The 11857-nt window shown below is 45.0% G+C and overlaps 1 protein-coding gene across 1 annotated transcript; it reads left to right on the forward strand.

Moving 5' to 3' along the window:
- The first annotated feature begins 212 nt into the window (after nt 1-212).
- On the forward strand, nt 213-2235 carry LOC120933728 (E3 ubiquitin/ISG15 ligase TRIM25-like). Its single transcript, XM_040347083.1, has one exon. The coding sequence runs from the start codon at nt 247-249 to the stop codon at nt 1825-1827; it is 1581 nt and encodes a 526-aa protein (XP_040203017.1). The 5' UTR covers nt 213-246; the 3' UTR covers nt 1828-2235.
- The last annotated feature ends 9622 nt before the right edge of the window (nt 2236-11857 follow it).

Consider the following 11857-nt stretch of genomic DNA (forward strand, 5'->3'; position numbering starts at 1 on the left):
ACAGGTTGATGCAGCCATTTCCACCTTTCATCTCTCTACACCCATCTGTCTTTCTTTGCCTTCCTTCTAGAGCTCAGCCATATGATTTTTAACTATTGTAAGAAAAAACCTCCCTCCTTTGATCCTCGTATCAAATATCACGTATCCACCCCAGCCTCACCCCGTGTAGGAGGAAGTGACCCCTCCCAACTGCATTCTTCTCCGGTGTCAGAGACTTTCACTTTCATTTCTCTTCTGCTGTCAGCGATGGCGTCTGGTGATCTGAGAGCTGAGCTGGAATGTTCCGTCTGTCTGAACATTTATACAGATCCTGTAATGCTGAGATGTGGTCACAACTTCTGCCGGGACTGTATTGATCGTGTGCTGGATACACAGGAGGGGTCTGGAGGATATTCCTGTCCTGAATGTAGAGAGAAGTTTCCGGATCGTCCTGCACTGCACAGGAACATAACACTACGTAACATAGTGGAGAATTTCCTGTCTGCTCAGCCACATCAGAAGGAGTCCGGGGTCTTCTGTACTCACTGTGTGGACTCTCCTGTACCTGCTGTTAGATCCTGTCTGCTCTGTGAGGTTTCTCTGTGTGATAAACACCTGAGAGTCCACAAACAGTCCCCAGAACACATCTTATGTGACCCCACCTTGTCCATGGAGAGCAGGAAATGCTCCGTCCATAAGAAGATCCTGGAGTATTACTGCACTGAGGATGAGACCTGTATCTGCATGTCCTGCTGTCTGATTGGAGAACACACGGGACATAAGATGAAGTCACTGGGTGAGGCTTCTGAGAAGAAGAAGGAGACACTGAGGAATGTTCTGCAGAAACTTCTGACAGAGAGAGAGGAGACGGAGGAAAGAGTCCAGAGTCTGCAGGAACACAGGAGGAAAGTAGAAGAAGAAGCAGCTGGTGACACCGAGAGAGTCACTGTCCTGTTTAGAGATCTCAGGAGACGTCTGGAAGATCTGGAGAAGAGAGTCCTGAGGGAAATCTCCGGGAGGGCAGAGCGGATCTCCATCTCCATCCGGGATCTGGAAATAAAGAAGGAGGAGCTGTCCAGGAAGATGCGTCGCATTGAGGAGCTGTGTAACATGACGGATCCACTGACTGTCTTACAGGAATCAGACACAGGTGACTTGTGTGATACTGAGGATGGAGATAATGAGGACAGAGAGAGACATGAGAAGCTCCTCCATGATGGAGGGGGTCTGGAAGTGGCTGGGATATCACACACATTACACAGAGGTTTATCTGATATAATAACAGAGGTAAATGTATACTTCCCTATACAGGGAGCTGCAGACATATTACTGGATGTAAACACAGCTCATAATTATCTCCATATATCAGATGACAGGAAAACTGTATCCTGTTTATATAGTAAACAGAAGCACCTAGAAACACCAGAGAGATTTCAGGATCGTATGCAAGTGATAAGCAGTCAGAGTTTCTCCTTGGGGAGACATTACTGGGAAGTGGATGTCGGGGGATCAGATAAATGGAGAGTCGGGATGTGTTACCCCAGTATAGAGAGGGGAGGAGAGCAGTCAGGGATTGGATGGAATAACAAGTCCTGGGGTTTGCAGAGGTATGATAATACATATGAGGTGATACATGATAGTAATAAGATCCTCTTACCCACCAATATCTCCAGTAAGAGAGTCAGGATAGATCTGGATTATGAGGCCGGGCGGATCTACTTTTATGATCTGTGTGACCCGATCCGACACCTCCACACCTTCACCACCACCTTCACTGAGCCCCTCCATGCTGGGTTACGTGTATGGAGAGGTTGTGTAAAGATATGTGGGGGAATGTCTGACTGGTGATGTCACAAGGAGAAGAGATGTGATTGGTGGAATTTTCGGCCAATGGGATAAGGCAGTGGGTGTGGTTTCAGTCAGTGCCCTGCAGGCTTTTCTACTATGAATAGTAATACGTGAGATTTATTTATTTGTCATAGATCACTGTGATTGGATGAAATATATCCAATTACCGGAATAACAGTGAGTAACATGTTGTTATTGGTCAATGAGAAAGAGTGTTCTATCTATCTATCTATCTATCTATCTATCTATCTATCTTACTCTCTGCAGGGCTTTTTTTCTCAAACACTAGGTGCTGGAACTCAACCACGATGCCCCAAAACCACTCCCCGCACCCACACCCTCCAAATCACATGAAATACTGGGTGTAGTCAGTCAAATTTCACGAACAGTAGAAGGGTCTTAAAAGTCATTAAATACCAGAATTGCAATACATGCATAGTTCAGGTGGTTACACACAGAGTGCAGATCTGTCACTTGTAAACACAGAAACCGGACTTCTGTGTTTACTAGTGATTGTGGTGAGCAGGAACCAAAGGGTCTGAGCCAGAGGTGGTGGACCTGAGTTCCACCAAGTTCCTCCTGAAAAAAAGCCCTGACTCTCATTCTTTTTACACAGAAAATGATCACATACTGTATGTTTGACATCAGCAATTTCCCCCCCCCCTCTGCCCCTCTCATATGGAGTCACTCTGGAGGGGCAAAAAAAGGCCATAAACTGCAACCTGTACTACTGAAATTGTTTACCCATTGGGAGCAAGCAATTTTGCTATTTCACTGTGCTTTTCTTAGAGCCCTAAATGCATCCCATTGCTTTAAGGCCCCAGTTGGTCTACCTAAAAAAAAAAAAAATGTTGTCACTTGTTCACTAAGAACACACCCGACCCATAGATATTACCCTTCATTACACCCAGTCCTAACCCTGTGTAAGCTCCACATTGGATTATGTCAGAGTTTACACAGGATTGATGATGTCACCCCCCTTCTCATTCATGTATCAGTATTCGAGACTGGTGATTGGCCACTCAGGCTCAAACACTGTATTCTGGGAGATGATCAGAAGAATCCCTCATTTTCAGTAAACTGAGGACTTGGCAAGGGCTTTAAGGAAGTAACAACATATTGGGGAACAACAAAGCAGAGTATAAGGGGGTTTGGGGGGCTTTTAAGAGAACCTGTCACTTTATCTTTAATGGACAATGTGAGTGGAGTCTCTTTAACACATCTTTGGGCTGGCCTAAGATTGTTTAATCATTATGAATAATATTAGATTATGTAGACAGTCTCATTACTTATTATTAATACATTTACAATGAGTTTGTTCTAGTGATTATTTTATTGTGTGAAGAAATAGAAATTAATAATAGATCTACAAATAGATAGAGATGAAAATCAATGGAAAAATCTCCGAGGAAACATATGAAGAAATGATCCCGAGAATTACTAGTGAAAGAAAAAATGTGATTTATCACTAATATAATAATATTACTATAATAATGTATGATTACTAGAACTGGAATGTGTCCCCAATATAATGTGTCCCCATAGAATGGATCACCCATAGAATTCTATGGGATCACTTTTATAATGGATCCTAATATAATGTATCATTGTGATGGTGTATCTTATAATTATTAGATGTGTCCTGGTGATGGGAGGAGAATTAGGAAAGGAGATGTTAATATGAATAAAGTTTTTCTCTATTGTACATGTGAAGTGTTGGTGATATAACACAGAAATCATGAAATGGAGATTTATTGGTGAATGTTGTGTGATTTCTGTGGTGCTGATTGGTGTGTGAAGGGTGTTGGGGTGTCAGTGAGGTACAGGGGTCAGGGAGGTACAGGAGTCTGCTCTGATGGATCAGTGTGGGGTGATTTGGGGTGTCAGAGAGTGGGGCAGGTGCAGGCCTCTTTGCTGATGGATAAATGTGTTGCAAATTATTGTGACCATAGAACGTCAGTAATCAGAATGTGACTGTAAATTATAAAACACTGTTAAAGTACAATGGTGGACGTTGAACAATGAACTTGCATTATATAACATAATGTAAGGTGGCACTATAAAGGGCCGATGTTCAGTGACTGTGGAAGCATCACTCTAAAGAGTTAACGTAGGGTGCAGATCAGCTGGGAGTAAAGATGGCCAAAAAGTGGGGTTTTTAAACTAGGCGATGGGGGGGGGGGGGGGCTCCAGAGGTAGAGATAGTCAGCGCGGAACATATTCCAGAGGGTAGTATTGGGAGCATTAGTGGTAGGTTGACTAACGCACATAAATCCAAGGTAAGTATAGTCCTAGTTGCAATCTGGGAACGCCCAATAGGAGGATAGTATGCGACCTGTCTAAACTATGTGGCGTGTTCACCAATGCCAGGAGCCTGGTGGACAAGATGGGTGAATTAGAGATACTGTTGTATGAGGAGGATTTGTATTTTGTGGGAATTTCAGAGACTTGGTTCAACAGCTCTCCTGATTGGCTGGCAACCATTCAAGGGTATACCCTTTATCGCAGGGATAGGAAGGGGGGGGAAAGGGTGAGGGGTATGCCTATATATCAATAATAATGTACAAGTGAATGTGAGAGATGACATCACTAAGGGAGCTAGGGAAGAGGGGGAATCCTTATGGGTAGAGCTCCAAAGGGATGAAAATAATACTGGGAGTATGCTATAGGCCCCCTAACCTGAGGGAAGAGGGGGAGACGGATCTCCTATCACAATTTGGATTAGCAGCAAGGATGTAAAGTGTTATCATAATGGGGGATTTTAATTATCCAGACATAGACTGGGCAGAGAGAACCACACACTTGTCTAAGGCTCGCCAGTTCCTAAATGTCTTGTAGGACAATTTCATGGGTGGTAGACGCACCAACTAGAAATAAAGTGTTACTGGATCTACTGATTACCAACAATACAGACCGGATCACGGATGTGGAAATACAGGGCAATTTAGGTAACAGGTCAATTGGCTTCAGTATAAATCACACAAATAGGAAACACAAGGGGAATACAAAGACATTGATTTTTTAAAAGAGCCAACTTCTCTAAACTACGAACCTTACTAGGAGGCAAGAACTGGAAAAAAATCTTAGGAGCAAAGAACACAGAGGAGAGATGGGTTTGCTTTAAGAGCATATTAAATAAGGGCATTAGCCAATGCATCCCATTGGGTAATAATTTTTAAAGAGCGAACAAAAATCCCGGATGGCTTAAAGGGGTTGTAAAGGTAAATGCATCCTATGCATTAAGGTGAAAAAACATCCGACGGTACCGCCCCCCCCCGAACCCCCGTTTTACTTACCTCACCCCTCGAAAGTCCCGCGCGCGTCCTTGTGATCTTCGGTTCCCAGCCTGGCCATTGATTGGCTAGGCTGGACGGATTGATAGCAGCGCAGCCATTGGCTGGCGCTGCTGTCAATCACATCCGATGACGCGGCGCGCCGGGGGCGGGGCCGACTGATACAGTCGGCGGCTATGCCTGCCGCTGTATCACGGGAGCGCGCCCACAAAAGCTTTCCACCATGCGAGCTCGCTCACATGAAGGTGGAAAGCTTTTGCGAGGAGGAGCCGAGGGACCCCAGAAGACCGGATTCGGGGACACTCTGTGAAAAACGAGCTGCACAGTGGAGGTAAGTATAACATGTTTGTTGTTTAAAAAAAAAAATATTCTGCCTTTAGTGTTCCTTTAACTCCAATGTAAAAATGCATATAATAGCAAAGGAGAAAGCCTTCAAAAAATACAAGGTTGAAGGATCATCATCAGCATTCAGACTTTATAAAGAACGCAACAAGAAATGTAAGGGTGCAATTAGGGCGGCTAAGATAGAACACAAAAGACACATGGCGGAGAAAAGCAAAACATATCCCAAGAAATTCTTTAAGTATATAAACAGTAAAAAAGGGAGGACAGATCATATTGGCCCCATAATGGGGAAGGTCACCTGGTTACAAAGGATGGGGAGATGGTGAAGGTATTGAATTTATTCTTCTCACTAGGGAATCCGGGGGCTTCAGTATGCAAAACTGCAGTGTCTATCCTCATGACACAAAACACAAAAACATACTTGGGGGGCACACACAAAAAATGCTATACATCCAAGATGGTGCTGCTATAAGACCAAATATAGTACAAAACAGATTATAGCGCACACATGCAAAAATGACATTTATTCTGCAAGGCTAGTTAAAAACACCTGAACATATTCAAAAATACGGGGGTTTGGTCACACTATATCAGGAGTCTCCAAACTGCGGCCCGGGGGCTGGATGCGGCCCTTTGCTTGCTTTTATCCGGCCCTTGGGGCACTAATCCTCCCATTGATACAAAACACTAGTCTGCCATCGAACACCAACAATGGAGTACCATTTTTCCCACTGACACTAATAATAAAGCACTATTCCTCTTTATGATACCAACGATTGGGCACTATTCCTCTAATCTAATACCAAATGTGGTGATGTCTACTGATGGCTGAATTTTTTTTACTCCCGCTGGCCACGATCTGGCCCTCCTGAAGTCCGAAGGACAGTAAACCGGCCCTTTGTTTAGAAAGTTTGGAGACCCCTGCACTATATGGTCATATAGGGCTAAGCCCACTTACTGCGACAGAGTACCCCGAATTGGAGGGTCCTAACCTTTTAATAGAATGAAAGAACCTATTCACGGACGACTTACGTAAACAACGTAAATTTATAAGTTTAAGATGCCCAGCTGTGCGTCGTGCGCACGCCACCACCGGCACACTCGCGACCCGGTCCTGAGCTCTGTGACCGCGCCCGCGGGACCTGTGGACCCGATTGCCGCTGGTGTCCCGTGATCGGGTCACAGAGCTTAAGAACGGGGAGAGGTAAGTGTAAACAAACCTTTACCCATTCTTCCTAGTGAGAGTGTCACTGATCGTCTGTTTCCTGTCATTGGAACGACGATCATTGACATGACATGCCAAGCCACGCCCCCACACAGTAAGACTCACTCACTAGGGCACACTTAACCCCTTCAGCGGCCCCTACAGGTTGACCCCTTCACGGCCAGGTCATTTTTACAGTAATCAGTGCATTTTTATAGCACTGATCGCTGAAAAAATTACAATGGTCCCAAAATGGTGTCAAATTTAAAAGCAAAATGGAAGAATGAGGTAAGTGAAGGAGGACTGCACTGAGGTAAAGGAAGCTATTTAGGGAAAACATTTTTTACCTTTACAACCCTAAGGACCTTGCCTGTTTTTCAGACTCGGTGGGCCAGATTCTCGTAGAATGGAGTAAATTTGAGCGGGCGTAACGTATCTCATTTACGTTACGCCGCCGCAAGTTTTTCATGCAAGTGCTTTATTCACAAAGCACTTGCCTGAAAAACTTGCGGCGGCGTAACGTAAATCACCCGGCGCAAGCCCGCCTAATTCAAATTAGGCGGGTAGGGGGCGTGTAGCATTTAAATTAAGCGCGTTCCCGCGCCGAACGTACTGCGCATGCGCCGTCTGTAAAATATCCCAAGGTGCATTGCTCCAAATGACGTCGCAAGGACGTCATTGGTTTCGACGTGAACGTAAATGGTGTCCAGCCCCATTCACGGACGACTTACGCAAACGACGTAAATTTATAAATTTTGACGCGGGAAAGACGGCCATACTTAAAGCGGGAGTTCACACAATTCCTTTGTTTTTTCTATTTTCCCCTTAGATTCCTGCTCGTTTTGTCTAGGGGAATCGGCTATTTGTTTTAAAATATGATCCGTACTTACCCGTTTTCGAGATGCATCTTCTCCGCCGCTTCCGGGTATGGGTCTTCAGGAGCGGGCGTTCCTTCTTGATTGACAGTCTTCCGAGAGGCTTCCGATGGTCGCATCCATCGCGTCACTCGTAGCCGAAAGAAGCCGAACGTCGGTGCGGCTCTATACTGCGCCTGCGCACCGACGTTCGGCTTCTTTCGGAAAATCGTGACGCGATGGATGCGACCATCGGAAGCCTCTCGGAAGACTGTCAATCAAGAAGGAACGCCCATTCCCGAAGCCCATACCCGGAAGCGACGGAGAGGATGAATATCGTAAACGGTAAGTACGGATCATATTTTAAAACAAATAGCCGATTCCCCTAGACAAAACGAGCAGGAATCTAAGGGGGAAAAGTGCCCTCTAAGGGTGAACCCCCGCTTTAACATTGATTGCGCCTCATATACCCAGGGGCAACTTTACGCGTACGTTCGGGAATTCGCGTATCTAGCTAATTTGCATACTCAACGGGGAAAACGACGGAGGCGACACCTAGCGGACAAAAAAAATATTACATTTAAGATCCGACGGCGTAAGAGCCTTACGCCTGTCGGATCTAATGGTTATCTATGCGTAACTGATTCTTAGGCCCCGTACACACGATAGAATCCATCCGCTGAAAAATCTCAGCGGATCGGTTTCCGCGGATTTTTCTCCCATGCGATGGATTTCCAGCAGATAAATATTTGAAGACATTTACAAGATTAAAGCATGTTTTTTTGATAGAAAATTACTTTGAACCCCCAAACATTATATATATATATTTTCTACCCTAGAGAATAAATGGCGGTCATTGCAATACTTTTTGTCACACCGTATTTGCGCAGTGGTCTTACAAGCGCACTTGTTTTGGAAAAATTCACTTTTTTTTATAAAAAAATAAGACAACAGTAAAGTTAGCCCAATTTTTTTATATTGTGAAAAGTAAAATGATACCCAACATGTCACGCTTCAAAATTGCACCCGCTCGTGGAATGGCGTCAAACTTTTACCCTTAAAAATCTTTAATCTTAAAAAAAAAGGTTACAGAGGAGGTCTAGGGCTAGAATTATTGCTCTCGCTCTAACGATCGCGGCAATACCTCACTTGTGCGGTTTAACACCGTTTTCATATGCGGGCGCTACTCACGTATGCGTTCGCTTCTGCGCGCAAGCTCGTCGGGACAAGGCGCTTTAAAAACAATTTTTTTTGTTTTCTTACCCATTTTAAATTATTTTATTATTTTTTACACTGTTTTAAAAAAAAAAAATGTGTCACTTTTATTCCTATTACAAGGAATGTAAACGTCCCTTGTAATAGAAAAAAGCATGACAGGTCCTCTTAACCACTTAACGACCGCCCACTGTATATATACATCCTATTTTTAAAGCTGAATATCTCGGTAACGGCAGCAGCTGCTGCCAGAACTGGGATATCCACCTTTACAGTGGGCTGCCGTGTAAATGATAACGGCGGTCTCCGCGGCGGATTCGCCGCGAGATCGCCGTTATCGGTGGCGGGAGAGGGCCCCCCCCTCCCGCCGCTTTTCCGCGCCCTCCGCCGCTTAGCGGAGCCGTCGGTAGCGGCGGAGGAGATCGGATGTTGCCACCTGGAGAGTGAGGACTGTAGTGAGGGCAAGATGGCCCCCACCCGTCCCCATATCTCTGCTGGGCGGAAGTGACGTCAAAACGTCAGTCCCGCCCAGCGTCTTAAAGAGACAATTTTTTTGTTGTCATTTTTTTAAATGACAAATTTTCCTCTTTTTTTTTTTTTTCTTGCATTGAAGCCTAATTATGAGATCTGAGGTCTTTTTGACCCCAGATCTCATATTTAAGAGAACCTGTCATGCTTTTTTCTATTACAAGGGATGTTTACATTCCTTGTAATAGGAATAAAAGTGATCATTTTTTTTTTATTTCAGTGTAAAAAATAATAAAATTAATAAAAATAAATAAGAAAACAAAAATTTTTTTTTTTTAAAGCGCCCCGTCCCGACGAGCTCGCGCGCAGAAGCGAACGCATACACGAGTAGCGCCGCCATATGAAAACGGTATTCAAACCACACAAGTGAGGTATCGCCGCGATCGTTAGAGCGAGAGCAATAATTCTAGCCCTAGGCCTACTCTGTAGCTCAAAAAATGCAACCTATAGAATTTTTTAAACGTCGCCTATCAAGATTTTTAAGGGTAAAAGTTTGACGCCATGCCACGAGCGGGCGCAATTTTAAAGCGTGACATGTTGGGTATCATTTTACTCGGCGTTTTAACATTATCTTTCACAATATATAAAAAAATTGGGCCAAATTTATTGTTGTCTTATTTTTTAATTCAAAAAAGTAAATTTTTTCCAAAAAAAGTGCGCTTGTAAGACCGCTGCGAAAATACGGTGTGACAAAAAGTATTGCGATGACCGCCATTTTATTCTCTAGGGTGTTAGAAAAAAAAATATATATAATTTTTGGGGGTTTTAAGTAATTTTCTAGCAAAAAAAACTGTTTTAGTCTTGTAAATCCCGACTCTGAAAAACAGGCTCGGGGCTTAAGTGGTTAAATATGAGATCTGGGGGTCAAAAAGACGTCACATCTCATATTTACACTAAAGTGCAATAAATAAAAATGTGCCTTTAAGAAGCATGGGCGGAAGTGATGTTTTGACGTAGCTTCTGTTCTGCTATGCTATGGAGACGGGTGAGGGCCATCTTCCCCTCACTCGTATCCCAGCCAAGCAGGGGAGATCCCTCCCGAAGAGAGTTGAAAAATCGAGCCATAAAATGGGCCAAAGAAGGACCAAATTTCTTATAATAACCTCCACGCATGCGCCTTCAGTTTATGGACTTTCAATGTGTAACCATAGAATCACATGTGTTTTGGACCTTTTTACGTGTTGTTTTGCCTCCCGCTGAAGGATCCTCCTCATGCTATGACACCTGCAAAGTGCAATATTTCTGCAACAATGTTCATATCATTATAATGGGCAGAACCTCCTGCTTACATTTAGAAATTCCACTGGTGTGCACATGCCCGGATTTACTCCCTTTGCCGCCCCAAAGCCGGGTTCTTCATTGCCGCCCCTCCCCCCCACACACACCACCATTCTCGTCCTTTATCGATGACTGCTACAATAGATCAATTAAAAACATATTTACACACACGAGAACACTGAAAATAACTGTGCCCACTAATTGCAGCCTCTGTGCCCTCAAATGCAACCTATGTGCCCACTAATTGCAGCCTCTGTGCCCATGAATGCAGTCTCTGTGCCCACTAATTGCAGCCTCTGTGCCCTCAAATGCAGCCTCTGTGCCCACTAATTGCAGCCTCTGTGCCCATGAATGCAGTCTCTGTGCCCACTAATTGCAGCCTCTGTGCCCTCGAATGCAGCCTCTGTGCCCACTAATTGCAGCCTCTGTGCCAATGAATGCAGTCTCTGTGCCCACTCATTGCAGCCTCTGTGCCCTTGAATGCAGCCTCTGTGCCCACTAATTGCAGCCCCTGTGCCCATGAATGCAGCCTCTGTGCCCACTAATTGCAGCCTCTGTGCCCATGAATGCAGCCTCTGTGCCCACTAATTGCAGCTTCTGTGCCCATAAATGCAGGCTTTGTGACCACTAATTGCAGCCTCTGTGCCCATGAATGCAGCCTCTGTGCCCACTAATTGCAGCTTCTGTGCCCATAAATGCAGGCTTTGTGACCACTAATTGCAGCCTCTGTGCCCATGCATGCAGTCTCTGTGCCCTCAAATGCAGCCACTGTGCCCACTAATTGCAGCCTCTGTGCCCATGAATGCAGTCTCTGTGCCCACTAATTGCAGCCTCTGTGCCCTCGAATGCAGCCTCTGTGCCCACTAATTGCAGCCTCTGTGCCAATGAATGCAGTCTCTGTGCTCACTAATTGCAGCCTCTGTGCCCTTGAATGCAGCCTCTGTGCCCACTAATTGCAGCCCCTGTGCCCATGAATGCAGCCTCTGTGCCCACTAACTGCAGCCTCTGTGCCCATGAATGCAGCCTCTGTGCCCACTAATTGCAGCTTCTGTGCCCATAAATGCAGGCTTTGTGACCACTAATTGCAGCCTCTGTGCCCATGAATGCAGCCTTTGTGACCACTAATTGCAGCCTCTGTACCCACTAATTGCAGCATCTGTGCCCACTGATTTCAGGCAGCCTCACCATTTCCTGGATGGATAGCACGCAGCACTCCCCTCCCTCTGTCCTCTGGCGCTCGGATGTCACGGAACCAGGTCTGTGTCTGTGTGCAAGGTCCCACCCCCATTGAACAGCTTGTGTGATAGGCGGAA

This window comes from Rana temporaria, chromosome 3 (assembly GCF_905171775.1).
Source record: "Rana temporaria chromosome 3, aRanTem1.1, whole genome shotgun sequence".
Classification (NCBI taxonomy): domain Eukaryota; kingdom Metazoa; phylum Chordata; class Amphibia; order Anura; family Ranidae; genus Rana; species Rana temporaria.